The sequence below is a fragment of the Neodiprion pinetum genome, chromosome 3, assembly GCF_021155775.2.
Source record: "Neodiprion pinetum isolate iyNeoPine1 chromosome 3, iyNeoPine1.2, whole genome shotgun sequence".
NCBI lineage: Eukaryota > Metazoa > Arthropoda > Insecta > Hymenoptera > Diprionidae > Neodiprion > Neodiprion pinetum.
Window position 1 is genome coordinate 34,209,438 of NC_060234.1, and position 17,525 is coordinate 34,226,962.

Here is a 17,525-nt window from a genome sequence, read left to right on the forward strand (position 1 = left end):
CACGTAATCACCTTTCAGCGTGGAATAACAAACGTCCACTGAATTATACGGATAGTTATTTGCATTGAAGAATAACAGGTTAATAATAAGTTAGCCATTTCGTTATATATGTGGGAATATTTGTTTGCTGGTGAGTAATGTAATGGATGTGGAGTATTTACCGAACTTCTACAGACTTCTGCAGCTGTTTTATCTAAGTTTCTTTCCAAACTTTCTTTCCGTCCTCTTCTCGTAGACCAGAAAATTCAATCGCACGCTAAATCAATTTGCACGTCCGTATAATGGCACCTACGAAACGCTACTAAACAATCGCCCAAAATCAAACACCTCGAGTTTCCTGGACGACGAACAAATGCAACAATATACAAGTCGATGTTTGTCTCCCAACGTTTTCATTGCCTTCTCAGAGTCATGATCAAACCCCGGATCAACCCTGCATAATTCAAGAGGCTTAGAGCCACCTCTGAGTTGGAATCTCTCGAAACGGTTCGATATTCGAGTCAACCTGTCATCGGGATCATTCAAAATCGACATTTTCGACTCTGCGATTCGCCACATCAGGTTTCCTGGAATATCGAAAATACGTTTTTACGTATCTAACGTTAAACAGTTTCTATTAGTTATGTAATTTCCACGTGGCCAAGACTATAGTGTGCCGCTTATATCAAGTGATAGATCGATTACAAAGAAATTCCAAGGTGCTGGTTACCTCCACATAAGTGGCACATGACGACACCGGCACAAGCACCATTCTCAGTACCCAAAACAACACCGTTGACGTAGTCCTTAATACGTATGATAGCGTAAGATTTGATGCCTGTAAATAATGAAACAATCTTGTCTGGGAATGCTTGGAGGGCAAGCTGTACTACTTTGCGTTACACACTACCTAAATCGTTGTAAGTCGAGGGGCTGTACAACGCGTCAGTGTAGACGCAGACGGTTCAAACGGATATGTAAAAATCAGTGGCACCAACATTGACATCGAGTCATTCGGTTCAAATTAATGAGCCGAGTACTCGTTAAAATCCTCTTTAGGGTATCAGAGTGCAAAAAACTGAAGGTGATACTAAAAATTTTCTTTCTTAGCACACTGCGTGGATCACATCTTCACGATTTATAGATCATCGCAGGTAGGGTCTCAACAGATCGGCTCCCAATGATGTAGACACATCTTCTACATCAGTTACGCAGCCACATAAAGCCGAATTTCATTCGCCCAGTTCAAGGAGTTGCACATCAGTATAGAGATATTTGCCTTAATCTAAGACGGGCTAACATTCCCATATAATAATGGCGTCACAAGTCTCGTTTTGACGCTGGAAAACGAGTTTTGGATGTTATGATAATTCCTAACGGCGGAGATTCGCAAATGGCTTCTGGTACTAATAGTCACAAATCTTGTTTTGTCGTAGAAATACAAGTTTTGAGTACTAGTTACACGAAAGGAGAAGCGGAGGAGGATATCCGTAAATAGTTTTTTGTACTAATAGTCACGATCGACGTTCAGCAGACATGGATAAGGCGGGTTTTGAACTGTGATTCTGGCAAATTGAATGGGACCTTTTCAACTTTAGGGCTATAAGGTGATTTGAATTTCACGTCATTCGAGTACACAGAGGTATCTATTTACATTAGTGGTCCCGGGGTAATAACTCCAGTGGGTGACCCGGTAATAGAACTAACCATTAGTATAAATGGCGAGTAGTTATAAATTCTGTTAGTAGTTCAGATGTAGGGTACAGTTAATTTGACTTACATATGTCAGGCTACCCTCGCCGATCCCGAACTCAACACTAAATTGGGAAGAATTTAATATTCTTTGACTTGCGGGACTTGCCGAGTAGCGTGATAGCCGTAACGATCTGTTTATTAATTCAGCATATACATACAGATCAAAATGAAACATTCATACGCAGAATTATCAGTTAAAAATGGGTACGGAATATCGAAAAAAAATTACTTGTAATTTTAGATATATTTTATCAACCAATATAAAACTTTGTGCGGCATCTGCGGCAGTTCGCGTGGAATTAGGTTTCAAAAAATTGAGTTTGAAAGTCAAATTTTTTTAATGAAAGAAGAAATCTCCGTGTTCAACTTCAAGCAAAACGTTAAACAGGTTGCCGACAATTTTACGTAAACAAAATTCCTCGACTTTTCCCTGACTTTTCTCGTCAAAAAATTCAGAACTCCCTGAGGTTTTCCCTTGAAAATTAGGTAATCTTGCGTAGCTTTTATGATAAAAAGCTAAAAAGCTCCAGAAGTTGTGCATCTTGAATATGTAAATTTGGATTTAAAATACACACAGTATTGCTTCGTTTCACAGAAATAATTAAAAATCGAACAATAACCATTTCCGAAAGTTAGCTTAACCGAATTGACGAAGCATAGCTTAATGTTTGGAAACGATTTATAAAAAAATTAGATTTTTTCCTACGTTCGATCATAATTTCATGACTTTTCCCTGACTATACCCGGTTTTCCGGTCTGTCGCCGTCCTGTTAAAATAACTTTTAGGTCTACAAAGAGTGCGTGGTGAGGAAAAGTCATCGTTAGGTACTCTAAATGATAATGGCAGGAGTAGGTACGAGCATAAACAATTAGCGCCTTACAAAAGGACAGTGATAACCCGATGTTTGGTAAATAAGAAAAGAGTCTGGCGGCAAAGCAGCGAGCAGTACATCAAGAACGCAGAAGCGGTTGCGCGCAAAAGTAAAGCTATCATTGGACCACGTTGGGCGTCTCCGAGGAACGGCGGATGTCCGCGACCCTTTTCAGGCAGAGCGTTGCAACAGAGGAGGGCAAGCGTTTGCGCGCGATTCTCCGAGTCCACCTCGCGGTCACCTTCTTGTCATCTTACGACCTCCTTGTTCGCCGGCCGCCTCGTCGAGGAATTATAGAGTACCTGCACGGTTCGCACGGTTTATCGCTTTTCATTTCCCTCGCGCGGTTTTGGATTAGTACACACAAAACTCAAGGTAAGACTTTTTCTTACAGAACAGGGTTCGTCGGATTCCTTCGCATTTCCGTTGGAATTTGAATCGTTTCAATTTACTCACCAGCACCACGACGCGGATGAAACCAGAGCACCAACCCCCCAAGTTCAAGTTCGAGCTGCACTTTGAATTTATCGAATTGAAAAATGAACTTGGTTAACGCATAACCCCCCCCCCCCACAGGGTAACTGTGGAATACGCCAATTCGCACTCACAGGAATTTAACACAATCACTGCCCGGTAAGAATCGGCAGAAAATTAGCACGCTGTTACTTGCCCATCGCATATGGAATAAAAGGAAGAATGCAGAATTTGCAACTCAGAATGAAGCAGAATTTAGAGTTGTATTTCATGCAAAGGGAATTTAGTGAACAATCTCATCACGCTCAAAGTATACCGTCTCAATTAATGCACTGAATAAATGTGAAACAAAGCGAAACGAGCACTCGGTTATTTAATTCGCTTGCCAATATTTATCGCTAGGATTCAGAATTCATAACGAAGACAGCGTTCGTTATTTGCTATTCTAGCGAATTATACGATCACGTGTCATCTGACATTTTGTATTACATTGTGAATTCAAATTCGTCTGAAATATTTATCGCTTGCTACGGTTATACGTGTGTTTAATTACGGCTTCCTGTATCGATCGGGCATTATTTTCCACACGAGTAAATTTTATAAACCTAATTTCACTAGATCATGAATTTGGGTTATAATTTTCCTGGCTGATAGAATTGCATGTGTTATTTATATTCTGTGGTGCTTCAGAACCCTTGATAGTAAAATTCATAGTTTTTGAACTTTTTGAAAGTCGATCACGTCTGTGATGAAAATTGGATTTAATTTCAGTCTTGCAAATTTTTCTGGCAGCCCAGTAACCTGATCCGCGTTCGATCCTCAGCATAACAAAAATCGAAACGTCAAGTTGACAACTCTAGAAATAATTCAATCAAGGTCCGACTATATGCGGGTGTAATTATACTGTTCATTTCGCGGTCAGTTTGCACACGTGGCAAGTTATGCCACATCATTTAGCAGAAGCCAGACCGCATGCAGCAGTTATTAAATAACTTTTAGCTGACTGATTTTTTATGCAGATGATGAAATATAAGCAGCAAGGTCTCGTGGCAGACCTGATGCCGAATATTCGGCTCATGCAGTTCACCGGCCATTTCTTCTTTCAATATTACAACGACGCGGGAGGAAGCAATATAAAGCTGTTTCATAAAATCTACTGCGTCGTAAGCCACTGTACTCAGTTTTATTCTCAGACTGGTTATCAGCATCGCAAAAGATATAACTATAGATAAATACGGGGTCAGTCAAGACCGCCGATGCGATAATGCAATTATGCATGTCTTGTTTAATATTACGAGCTAAGCCATCGTAGAAAACGTGTCGATATGTGAAAAAATATGCTCTTTATGCAGCTACTACCGTATTTTACGGATTTCTTGAGCTAACTTAACGACCTTTTGCAGGTTCACCTAATCTTGATCCTTCTACAGTTTTCTCTCTGCGGCTTGAACCTCTTCTTTGAGAGGGATAACGTTGAAGACATGACCGCAAACACCATCACCCTCCTCTTTTTCACGCATAGCTTATCAAAGCTGACGTACGCCGGCGCGAGGAGTAAAATGTTTTATCGGACATTGGGAATTTGGAACAATCCGAACAGCCATCCCTTGTTTGCCGAGAGTAACGCTCGATACCATGCCATCGCGCTATCGAAAAATAGACGTCTTTTAACTAGCGTAACGGCCGCAACCGTGTTTTCGGTTCTCGCGTGGACCGGTCTAACCTTCATGGGTGACTCCGTGAAGAATATCGTCGACAAGGAAACGAACGAGACAACGACCATCGAGGTAACGCACCCTCGCTAATAACCTTCGCCTTAATTTCGATCGACAAATTGAAAGGGAGAGATAAATAAGGAAGAGAAGCTGTCGTTTGATAGTTTTAAGAAACAGGTAGCGTATGAACTTGGAAAACTTTGTAGATACCAAGGCTGATGCTGCGGTCCTGGTACCCTTATGACGCCGGACATGGCGTAGCTCACGTCGCCACATTGATATTTCAATTCTATTGGGTCCTGGTCTGTCTGATGAGCGCCAGCATGCTGGACGTGCTCTTTTGCTCTTGGCTACTTTTTGCCTGCGAGCAGATTCAACATCTGAAGCAAATAATGAAGCCGCTGATCGAGCTGAGTGCAACGTTGGACACGGTTGTTCCGCACAGCAACGAATTGTTCAAAGTAAGCAGAATCTATTCGTACGTACGACCTCGCTCAAGTTCGTATACTCGACACCCTTTGAAGTGGTTAACTTTTTCCCATCACTGCGCAGGCTGGAAGTACCGACCACTTGAGAGACAATCAACCCCCGCCGCCACCCGAAAACGACATGCTGGATATGGATTTGAGAGGGATTTACAGCAACAGACAAGACTTTACGGCCACGTTCAGATCCACGACAGGCCTCGGCTTCAGTGGTGGAGTCGGTCCGAACGGGCTGACCAAGAAGCAGGAAATATTGGTCAGAAGTGCCATCAAGTATTGGGTCGAAAGGCACAAGCATGTAGTGAGGTGAGCTGTGGCTATTCTGAATTCAATTTTTGGCGATAAATCATACGAATTGGAAAAAAAGTTCACCGGCAATTGTCAAATGGGTCGAGGTAAGGATTAGCCAATTGGCAGTCGAAATTTTTCAATGAGAAAAACTTGGGGAGACCGAGCAATAGATTCCAGATACCCAAGCGCTGAATAGTAGTTGAAAGAGGGTAGGAAATCCATACGCAGGTATATTATGGAGGGGAGATTTGCCCGTGCATCATTCATGACAAACACGTCGATAGCCAAGGAGAAGTAACTTTAATTTTCTAGTCGGTACTTGTAACCACTTACACATGATAACTGCTCGCAGTAAAAACCGTAAACTGTGGTTCATTACTTCCAACGAATGCTACCCGACCGTTCACAGCTCTACCAACAAGATTCTGCGACAGAAGTATTCCTAAAAATTAGTTGAATCTTTCATTTTAGACAGGCTTGTTGATCAGTTGACTTGGGGCAGTACGAATAACGTGCGCTTAGTTTTCTCTGTTTTTTGTAATGTTTACTGAAATGCGTGACTAGTAGCCTCGTGAACGTAGGTCAGAGGCTCGTAGGCTCGTAAAAGTCAGTGCACGATTCGGCGACAGTGTGACGTCATATGACTATGTCATGTGCAATTATTGCAAGTCACGGTCTTTGAAAGTAACACCGCTGTAGATGTTGTGCCCGGTATTATGCCCATAGTCCGCCAATATGGATGTAATCCGTAAAAGAGGGGCCGCTGCTTTCGTGTGTACACAAGAGAGTGGATAGAAAATTTCTTAGACTTTGTTTAAAAGAAATCTCACTGTTCGATGTTGAAACTCACGCTACAACATGATGCGAGACTTTCTCAGTGACTGTTGTTAACTGCTCGTACGCTCAGTTGCGTTAACTCTGAAAACAAAAGAGAAATACATGTACTCGACGTGATCACTTGAGCAAACAAATTTTGAATTTTTTACTTCCAGACTGATTTTAGAATAGCATGATACGATCCAAGCACGAACCGTTTGACATCCATTTCGCGTCACCTTTGGACGAAGCGATGAAAAAGAGTTAGGAAAAAGAAAGATATCGAAGAAAAACTTTGCAAACGTGTCGTCAATTAATTCATGAAAGACAGAAAGCAGTAATCACTCACCCTGGTCAAAGTAGGTCAGAGTCTTCCCAATATGTGAGATGCAAATACCCTGAATAGCTGAGCGGCGAAATTCATATTTGATCGCCACTCGACTCGACTGCATATTTAATAAAACACTTTGAACCTGCTCGGAAACATTTCGTCTGGAGTCTTAAAATTTTCAGTAAGGGTTTGAAACTCTATCGGTAATGATTAAATAAAGGCTTCTCTCAGATGCTGGGTAAATCCAGTCTGGTAAATATTATACAACGGGTTTAGGTCCGACAAAGTCATACGTCTTCTGGAAAAATTCTGGAGAAAATTTATGGTATGCATTTGTATACCCATCTGCTGCTCGTGCGATACACCGAAGCCGCAAAGGCGTTCGTAATATGGGGCACAACTGTATCCTCTTTCCATTATTCGCCCATTTTTCCTGCACCCTTATTGCACCCCATCCCCGTCCAGCTTCGTCACCCCATTCCACTTCATTCCATGCATATACATACCTGTATATACGAAAGAGAAACAACCAGACGTCTGTTGGAAATCCCACAGTGGTCAAGTATTAATCGCAAGAGCGAATGTGAGCGAGATATTGACCGCTAGTGTCGCGAGTCGGTGTGTGGCGTTCAATTTACGGGGTTTGGAAAACGTAACGCGACCACACGGTGGACATAGAGGAATAGGGTAGGAAGGGATGACAGCAGTCGATGAAAGAACCCACGTATAATATGAAGAAGGAACGTCGGGAGCAAGGGCGAAACGGTCGATCCCGGGACGATCATATATTCACTTCGGACCGTGTACAGAAATTCCTTTTCCTCTCATCCGACCGTACGTGGGTCAGAGAAGCAAAGCAAATGCTATTTTGACAGCCTAATCTTCTTTTACAGACTTCAAAGGGCTTTGCTTTCCATTTCCGGATTGCGAAAGGAAAACATGTGCCTTATTTTATACCAGACCCTCCGAATCTGGTGTATTTACAGAGTAAAAAAGAAATATCGCGCGTAAAGTGTTCGATCGAGACCTTTCCGAAGCCAAGCAAAGCGAATTATTGTCGACACTACACGGAGTCTGGTGTCTGTGACAACGACGCGGCAGTCTTCGTACAATTCGATTAAACGCATCGAAAACTGGAGTTTGACGCCGTGTCTTTCGTTTCCTCGTCTTGACATGCCAAATTTTCGCCTCCCCCGAAATGAGACCCCCCCCCCTCTGAAAAAAACCGACGAATTTGATCATCATCTTTTTGACGTGAACGGGTTTCGTGACCGAGATAACAATATCGAAGTCAACCCCGCGGCAACGAAAGAAAAGGCAATAAATTTCTTTAAGGCGGGACTGGAAAATCGTCTTGGTATCCACCCAGACGTTCACTCCACATGAATTTAAACCACTCGTGCGTAAATCAATGGCACACGTTTATTTAATCGAGCCATCCCTTTGTTCTGTTATTTTTTTACCTCAAAGAAGTCGCGGGAAGTTTTACTTTTACGTATCGGGGAAAATGCTTAAAGGGCTTCGCGGCACGGTGAACTGGCACATGGTGTATGTAGAATGGCAGAGACACGCCCTCCTCGCTGTACAAGCTGGCAATAGCACGCTGGAAGAGCTGTGCTTGAAATATTCAAGCAAAACGACAATGGCAACCAAGTTATCTTCGGGGCGGTTAGGCCGTGAAGTCGTCGTCCAAGTGGGTGGTACCGGGACTCTGGTAGCTTCTTCGCCTACATTATCGACATTGTCTCATGGTCTGATCTTTCTCAGAAATTACAGTAACGTTGATCCGGCAAGCTATAACGCAAAGGCACGTTCATCAATTCGTATACACTTTCCAACGATGGGACGGATTTAACAAATTTTTACCCGTCAACGACTAAAAGAAAAAGTACCATTCAATGGTTATTTGCGAATAGACCTGACGTACTTATGGAGTGAAATCGAATAATTTATGGATCGAAGGTGGATCACGGTCTGGTATTACACATGTTGCACTATTGTTTTTCAGACTCGTAACAGCCGTCGGGGATACTTACGGGTTTGCCTTACTTATCCACATGTTGATAGCCACAATTACCTTAACTCTGCTCGCTTATCAAGCAACAAAGGTATTCTCACACAATCTGTAATATTACTCCGTTACTTACGAATATAAAAATCGCAAAAAAAGTACAAGAGCGTTACTTTGCCCAAAACAGATTTCTGGCTTTGACGTATACTCAATGGGCGTCATAGGTTACATCCTCTACAGTCTGGGGCAAGTCTTTCTCTTCTGTATATTTGGAAATCGACTGATCGAAGAGGTAGGCCTCGTTAGACTCCTAATTGAACTGAGACAAACTAATTACGGTCCACCAGGTTTTACTCTAGAGGAATATTTTGCTCATTGCAGAGTTCATCGGTTATGGATGCCGCCTACTCCTGCCAGTGGTACGATGGATCTGAGGAGGCGAAGACGTTCGTTCAAATTGTTTGTCAGCAGTGTCAAAAGGCCATGTCGGTTTCCGGTGCCAAGTTCTTCACGGTTTCTTTGGACTTGTTCGCGTCGGTAAGTGACGATACAAATGTACACCGACGATGTGACTATTTTCTACGCAATACGGCGAGTATTATTGCCGATGAATTCGTTGTTCCGAAACTTGGTGGGATTCAAACTTGATGGCCGTGAAAAAATTCAAACTTCATGGAAACACTGATCGCAATACAGCGTAAAAGACACATCACTGATCACATTTCCAAACGCGGGAAGGAGTGTCGGGAGTTTCGCGAAAAAATATTTCTCGAGGATGGGTAAAATAATGTATAAGATGTAACGCGTACAGCTTATATAGCGTATGGTTGAGTGTACTCGACGGGTGGAGAGTCACGTTTTGCGGGTGATGGTCTGAAGGGAAATCATAGAACTTTGGGACGTCTTTTTACGCAGATACTCTGTCACATGGCAGTGATTCTACAACACAAGACTGATATGATCTGGCGGTAAAAAGTTTCGTCCAGTTTTCTTTCTTACCGGAAGTTAGATTTACCGTATATAGTACTCGTCCATCATAAACTGTAGTATCACTTTTTTCTAAACTATTATTAAGCGTCACCACAGATCCATATTATGTACATCGTACATCGTAAAAATGACTCACTGAACTTGGTAGGTATCTACAGTTGAATGAGACGCGGCCACTATTTTCAATTTCTGTCCAGTTCTTAGATCAGAAATACGTAAACAGCATTGTGTAGAAAGTACGATATTTATGCTGACATATTAGTAGGAGTTCGAATACGACCCAGTCGATGGTATTCCGACATTTTCAGAGATATTATTCTGATATCTGATGTAACATGCGTTCAGCTTTACCTCGCGTTATAGCTTCTGCACAGTGAAAATCTAGGAACACGCAGGGCATTATTGCAATTAACCACCGGTGGCTAAGAAACACGCAAAATCCACGGGTGTCAATGCTTAGCCTAGTATAATTACAACCGCGGCGGTGATGTTTCATTAATGAAATTAATTATTCGCAGGTTGTTGGAGCGATGGTTACCTACTTCATGGTGCTGATGCAGCTCGGTTAAATCCGCAATCATCATCCGCCATAGAGCTAAAGTGAGTTCTCTTGCTCGTCTGATTCGCGGGGAGATCCAAGTGTGGTTTTTTTCATCTTTTTTTTTTAAGTTCTTACTTACGGTACGAAGAAGGAATATTCTCTTAGGCAGCCGGCTGAGCCGAATCGCCCATTTCACTCTGGCTTTGTGGTGCCTTACGAAGTTTGGTAATTGAAGAAAATACCAGTATTAAACTATTACTTCAACGGAATCTCATGATACGTATGAAACCTACACTAAACGTTGGGCAGATAAAATGATTAATTTTCGACTTATCACATACGTTGGTGAATGTCAACCGATATGCAATACTTGAATGAACTGTTCGCATTTCAATTTTCGAACCGTCTGTGTCGATGCACAAAACAGTGTTGAGATTTTGGACGAACGGTTCGAAAATTGATAAATTTTACTCGAAAGTTGTGAGCCAAAGAAGAAAAATGAACGAAAGTTCTGATCGTTTGTAATTGCAAGGTTTCGGGCATGAAAGGAAGGTCTGTATTTTAGGACTCAATGGGGAAACCTTACGCTAAGCTTATATTTATACGTGAGAATTAATGTTATCGTAGTTATAAAAATTTTATTCTCCTGACCAGCAATACAGTCCAGCAGTTTATTTCACGTTGCTAAGAATAGGAAAAAATACAGTTGGTCTGAAAAAACTTTTAACTGCGTATGTAAATACGCGAATCTTTTACCGAGCGCTATTCTGACAATTTCTACGGGGTATTGAGCGTTTTCTTTAAATCTGTATAATTTTTTTCAAAGGCGAAAGGCGTCTTACTACTGTCTATTTTGCTCTTGTCTTATAGGCTTATACTTAAGTAAAATATTTTTCGAATTCTATTACGTTACAATTAGAATTTATCGGTAGACTTTAACCGAATCGTACACATGTGAATGTGTGACGAAATGCCTTAACGAAATAACATAATAATTAATAGAGAATTTGAAGATAGTAACGATGATACTTGCGTTACGGAACCATGTAAATGACTACAAGAATAAGTATATTCCTGAAAGGTTATCAGAATAACGTTGAAATTCAATTAGAGAAATCAAAATTAGTAGTAAATAGTGTTTAAAATTTTGTCGCACCCTAAGATAACTGACCAAATAGTTAGGTACTGTGCGACCTACTATCAATTGATTTATAAGTGAATTATTATGGCGTGAAAGTAAATGGTAACATTTGTAGGAACGCAAAAAGATGAGTGTGCGCGTGTGAACGGCGTGTGTGTGCGAGCGCTCGCAGCGACGATGTACGCGTTTCGAGCGTGAGAGGGGGCAGCGGGCCCAGCAGTCTTTCGGCGATCGTTGGCCGAGAAGCGACATAGGTTATGTTCTTTGTTTGTTTATGATATTTTGCGCATTTAATAAATTCATTCAGTCATGTAACTAAATCCGCTCTCCATTCCGTTATCACATAAAACCCATAACATATATCGAACCCATCTCAAGTTATTACTATAAGTATTTAAAATAACTGTACGATACGCGTACGTGCATTTGTGACCCAATTCCACGCCGAAGACGTGCTTCTGAATTTTGACACGTTTCTACATACAAATGTTTCTACATATATTCTAAGACAGGATTTCTTTTTTCTCTGATCCAAAAAGTTGAGTACGCGTATTTATCCTTCAAAATATTACCACTGGGCACCATATTCTTACACTCACGACTATATGTCGGGAAAAATGTTAATTCTTTGCAAGTGCAGCAGGATTCGATTAAAGATAATACCGTACGTATGTAACGTAAATCTAAGCATTAGGATATAAAATAATGATAATTTACCAAGTAACATATAAACCTTAATAATAGTTACAACGATCGTGTTGAGCGAGGGTGCTACGTGCTGGCATGTTGTATCGGCAGGCGGAGCAGAGCTGTTTGGTAATCCACGCGCTCTGAATTCTTATATTCGGCATTAACGTGCAACGGAGTTCAAAAGTGTTGATTTAATTGTTCAATTTCCCACAGTCCCAGCTGTTCTTTCTATGTAAATCTACACTATATATATTTATCTAATAAAACATTCAGACATTAAGGAGTACGAGTTTCCTATTCTCTTTGCGTGTGTCGGGAACTTTTCCAAAACAAATGTTTCATCACGCTCCCAGCAAGCCGCTTTTCCGCCGCATAGGCATGAAAATTATCCTACACATTGAATCAATGCCAAATATCGATTCCCAACATCCCAAGTGAACGTGCGTACGCGTAGATCGTTCCCTGGTCAACATCCGGTGCATTTTTATGAATCTTGTTTCCGGCCTATGTATGAACCGAATGTACTCGAAATGAGGGGAAGGTCGTAACTGCAAAGCAATAGCGACAATCAGCCAGTAGAACGAGACCGTCGAGGAACACTCTAAAACAATTTCTAAGTCTGGAACAGTCGATCGGTGGGATTTGTAAATATACGAGGTCGTCCCTCTTTATGGGAACCCTTGAAACATCAGGTGGGATTTCGCAAGGACCCGAGGGTAAACGGGGACGACTGTGGTCACATACATTTACACAAAATTTCAACCAGAGTTGCACGACCCTTGTTCGTCCTCCCAGATTTTCTCTCTCAGAGCTGCAGTCGCGTGTTCAAAAAGTTCCGATAACAAGTCGGATTTATTTTACCTCGGAACGGGGGCTTCCGATTCGTTCGATCAATATTCGTAAGCCTTTGAAATATGTCGAGGATACGTCACAGATCGCTATACCGGAACATTACACCGGGGTGTGCATTTATATTTGAATTTTTCACGTACAAATTGTACAACGATATTTCACCGCAGGTTTGCCTTTGTGAAATAGTATACGCCGACCACGCCGATATCGGCTTCCTCATGGAATTTATGAATATACAAAATAAACGCGTACAGGGGTACGTGACTGGAATGAAATATGTTCAAGCCAGCGGGGAAAATTCCTGCCGGGGTTGCTATAAAATTGAGGTTGCTGTGAAATAGAAACGGCCATGGGAATAAATGTCGAAGCAAGGTGCAGGTGTCAGAAACAGTTGGGTCTGCACATTTCTTCGGCAACATCCCCCCTGTACCAAAGAAGCATTTGGTGGAAACATGAAAGTCGAAAATTTGCGGAACACCGCGAACTGGTAAATTGTCGCAGAGTTTTAAAAAAAATTCGGTATTAACGATGGGAAGTTTGTACAAACCGATAACTTGTACGGTAACCGAGGTGTATAATGTACGATGGATATATAACCTCGAGTCTGCAGGTTAATACACGGAGGATACAACGATGTTACGGGATCCACCGAGATCTCTCATGCATGCTATATCGAATATCAAATTTTACGGTCAATTTTACGGGTGCGAAAGACAGTTTCAAGAATATATTCTTCATACCCATACAGATGGTTCCAATCGTTGGGTACCGAGAGATTTTTCATTTGGTATGAACCGTTGGTGCAGGCATAGAGTAGACGTGTATGCGTATCGGCTGAAGCATCGCAATAAAGTTCGGTTTACAACCAGCAAGAATCGCATCCGAGCATGCATGTAGTATCGCATCTGCAACGTCTGCCGTTGAATCTGTAACAGGTGAAGGAGCAAGACCGTCGAAATTGAAAAAGCTCGATTCTCTGGTAGCCATGATACCGCGCACCAATAACGGCAATGACTGCTTTATCTGGTCGCTGAAAGCTTAGATTGTACTTCGGCCGCTTTGCGGAACGGAATGTTGAGGGTGTAACAGCGCGCCTCGTCGATCGTTGTTATTTTTGGTTATAGCTGTACAGCCAAGGAGCGATAGAATTTTCACGCAGACGGGTTCGTGGGGCCGATATTCAGAGGCAAGCCTTTCGGGCTGTTTGCCAAACGTACGATATGCGTTTGGAAGCGAATTTTGGCGCCCGGATAAATGCGCAGCCGCCACCCCAGCTCCCCTCGTTCCTTCTCGCCCCTTTCCCAGAGAGGGTCGCTTCGATCGGACCGAGGGAGGCAGTCAGCAGGGCTCTGACTCCTCGTGCCAGGCGATGCTGGATGCTACGCAACGAGCTTTTTCCAAAAAATATTTCCAGTTTATGACTGAAAACGCGGTCTCGGAGGTGTCGTTCGGTACGCTGGGGTAGTGAGCGGTGCGCGAGTAAGACTTTTTTCCGAAAGACGAAGCAGAGGAGAGGAGGAGAGAGGAGGCGAAGGTAGAGAAAAGAGAAAGAGAGAGAAAGAGAGAGAGAGAGAGAGAGAGAAAGAGAGAAAGAGAAGGGTAGATGGAAAGATAAGGAGGAGAAGGGAGAGAGATGAAGACTTTGCAATTGGATCTCTGGAGGAGAATACGACACGATGATTAGGAACTAAAATATAACGACGAAAGGTCGTGACCGGATGTGCTAACTCCAGTGCCAAATAATAGCCAAGTGATGAAACCATGATCCGGCAGTCAATTAGCGGGATATAATTAGTTGAGCGATATAGTGAATGGAAGAAATATCGCACATGTATGTTTTTCGTGTATGGTTATGTAATATAAGTCTAAGCTTTCGCTATTTTCACAAGCAATCACGCAAGCAATACGGACAGAAATTGAAAGCCAGAAAACTAAAATTTCTTATGTACGATACATAGCAATAACACGCTGGTGATTAATGGTCAAATGTGTGAAAAATATTAGAAGAGGGAAAAAGAAGAAGAGGTAAAAGAAAATTCTAAGCCACATAATAGAACGGCGCGTGAAATTACAAGTGTTGATTAATTTGAGACTATCGTCAAAGTGACCGGTCTAATTAACATTGGTGTCGCGATTGAAACCGGAATCCAATCGATATCTGGAATTACTGTTCGACAATAATTGGTAATAATTATAAATTGACAATTTAAAATAACGAGGCAGATATCTGGACGAAACACCTCCGATTCAACCTGTTACGGCAACAAGGTGGTGATAAATTCAAGCAGTTATGACCTTAAATAAAGCAGTAAACAGACTGAGTCAGCGGTAAAGTATTGCGAGAAAAATTAAGCAAAACAGAAGCAAGCGAAGAAGTAAGAGAGAGAAAGAGAGACGAAACAAAACTACATTAGAAATATCAACAAGAAAATTGCCCGCTCGACGGTAGTAAATAAGACACATTATATGGGAATGACTTTGTTCAGCACCGAACGATGCACTTTTAATCGATAACCAATATCTCTGAACGGCAAGAGGGCCGGTTATAACTCGGGATAAAAACACCCTCAACGCCCGTAAGATACGATAGTTCTAAATTAATCAATATCAATTTCTCATCATTGGAACAAAAACTGCGAGTGGCCGAAGGCGGCGCAGCCTTCCGCCACAAAAACAATGCCGTAAGTAAAATAGTTTCACAGTAGGCGTGGATTTTACTGCAGCTTGTAATTCCGAATTTATTTTGAAGCCAACGTTACGCGCTGACGCTTGCTTGAAACATTTTTTTACGCCGAATGGACAATGCTTCAAGTCAGCCTCCAGATTTCGGTTTTTTGTTTCCCTCGTTTCGTGCCTTGCAATTAAAACCCACGTTTAATTTTTGCGCCCTTCAGCGTACACAGTAAACGTGAAAAGTAAACGAAAAGGGTATGTGCAGTAACTTAAACCCGAGACACGTACGTAGTTTTTTACTCCACTAGAAGCTCCAGGGGAGAGGATATTGGCTATAACCATCTATTTCAACTTAATTCTCCAACCGAACTTAAATCTTATACGAGCATTATCTGGTTAATTACAGAAAATAATATCCTTTCCCAGTTCTTCACACGTATTCCGACATTATTTCATTGACGAGGGTACTTTTAGTCTCACTAAAGGTGAGGTGAGAATTTTCTCCCGATGATTTGTGAGTCTGATCAATATGTGACAATTCGCCGTGGGACGGAGCTCGTTTATACGCAGCAGATCCTGGTATAAATTGTCAAGTCAATATAAACACGGTAAAAACTGTCGCCCGAGCCGTTCGAGGGAATTTTTCTTCTGCGGTCAAAAAGATTTTACACCGTTACTATCGCATGGATCGACGATATCAATACAGGGAAATCGGCTGGTAGGTGCCCCGAAAAAAACGCTGGATTCATGCGTTAAATTCTAACTGAGCAAATCGTGAGGCATTCGTATAAAAAATAACGATATGAAATACAAAAGACTTGGACATGCGTCTATCCGTAGTGATGCAGTGAAGTATGTATAACGTGCTTTTGAACTGTGCATCGTACTATATTGCCTCGAACGGTATCTACGAAATTCGGCATCATACGACGAATCTATCAAATTAGTTTCTTCCAAGAACATGATGTAAGGCATTACTTTCCAATGGAGCTCGCGTCAAACAGCTAGCCTAAATTCTGTTCAACCTACAGTATTCAAAAATATCGTGTCAAAAAAGTGGCTAATCGTAAGAGACACGACATCGCACCGTGCCATCAAATTGTGAGACTTTCAAGGTATTATCAAGGTACATACGTAACAACGCCTGTAGATAAACCGATAGCTCGCGATTTTCATAGAAATTCTAATCTCGCCTTTTCTCGAGAGGGTTGCACTAATATTTGCAGGGAAATCAATGGCACGATATGTGGCTAGACCGTGTCTTAGGGTGTGCAGGACGGAAGTATCACGTTGTGTGCGTCATGTGCGCATATAAATTGTGCGCTTCAGGCGGGTGGATAAAAACGCGTTATATTTGGTGACAAAGAATTGTCACCCCGCATGCTTGACTGGGTCGGAAAAATCGAGACAAAGCACGTGGGCCATTGTCTCGAAATTAAACGTCATTTCTAACAATAAGATCGATTCGCAGACCGTACAAGTATGAACATACGGCGATTCATCGTTGATCGCGCGGGGGCAAAAACTTATCGAGTAATTAGTAAATCAGATTTTGTTTTATTTCCGAGCACGGAAGAGAATTGAAAAAAGTTACCCAATTAAAAACTCGCCTTGAGCAACAACGAGCGGAGCTTTGTCCCGGTAATCTCTCCCGCGGCCTAGCGGGGTGCTAATGATAAACCGTTTAGAGGATTTCAAAGCGTTCATTAACACAGAGCAAATTCTAACCGGGTATACGCATTCGGGTCGTATACTTAATCATTCCGAAAACCGTAACTCGGCAACTAAGCTCTGAAGCTTTCCCGCGCGCTCGTTACACTGAAAAAAATATGGCACCGAGCTCCGCGCTTCAACCCATCTCCGACCGATCCATTTAGGCTTCGTTCGACTTCGTTCCATGCACGAGACT

General features: G+C 42.0%; 2 protein-coding genes across 19 annotated transcripts in view; one reads left to right on the forward strand and one right to left on the reverse strand.

The window, feature by feature from the left end:
• LOC124214634 (uncharacterized) overlaps positions 1 to 17,525 on the reverse strand; it is a 104,455-nt gene that overhangs the window by 3,046 nt on the left and 83,884 nt on the right. For 3 of the 16 annotated variants that reach the window (XM_046617114.2, XM_069134191.1, XM_046617111.2), the window contains exon 2: positions 6,422 to 6,489. The exons of 5 other annotated variants lie outside the window; for them this stretch is intronic. The gene's annotated coding sequence lies outside the window, so the exon portion shown is untranslated. Of the gene's footprint in view, positions 1 to 161; positions 567 to 709; positions 818 to 3,062; positions 3,122 to 6,421; positions 6,490 to 17,525 lie in introns of those variants that run through there. 8 more of the 16 variants (XM_069134188.1, XM_046617107.2, XM_069134189.1 and 5 more) reach the window with 5 other exon arrangements.
• Orco (odorant receptor co-receptor) lies at positions 2,802 to 12,371 on the forward strand. 3 transcript variants are annotated; one of them, XM_046617125.2, is made up of 9 exons: positions 2,802 to 2,981; positions 4,100 to 4,243; positions 4,484 to 4,867; positions 5,002 to 5,256; positions 5,348 to 5,586; positions 8,727 to 8,826; positions 8,917 to 9,021; positions 9,111 to 9,266; positions 10,238 to 12,371. In XM_046617125.2, exons 2-9 carry the CDS (start codon positions 4,100 to 4,102, stop codon positions 10,286 to 10,288), a joined length of 1,434 nt encoding a protein of 477 aa, XP_046473081.1. In that variant the 5' UTR covers positions 2,802 to 2,981; the 3' UTR covers positions 10,289 to 12,371. The 3 variants fall into 3 exon arrangements, with proteins under 3 accessions (XP_046473081.1, XP_046473080.1, XP_046473079.1); XM_046617124.2 differs by lacking the exon at positions 2,802 to 2,981 and having other exon boundaries at positions 4,094 to 4,243; positions 10,238 to 10,319; positions 10,389 to 12,371; XM_046617123.2 differs by lacking the exon at positions 2,802 to 2,981 and having other exon boundaries at positions 4,094 to 4,243.

Excerpts from the sequence above, each read along its gene's own strand:
- Orco (XM_046617123.2), top strand. The coding sequence starts at position 4,094 with ATGCAGATGATGAAATATAAGCAGCAAGGTCTCGTGGCAGACCTGATG. Across the intron at positions 4,244-4,483 it reads TTCATAAAATCTACTGCGTC|GTTCACCTAATCTTGATCCT; the intron begins GTAAGCCACTGT and ends GACCTTTTGCAG. Across the intron at positions 8,827-8,916 it reads TCGCTTATCAAGCAACAAAG|ATTTCTGGCTTTGACGTATA; the intron begins GTATTCTCACAC and ends TGCCCAAAACAG.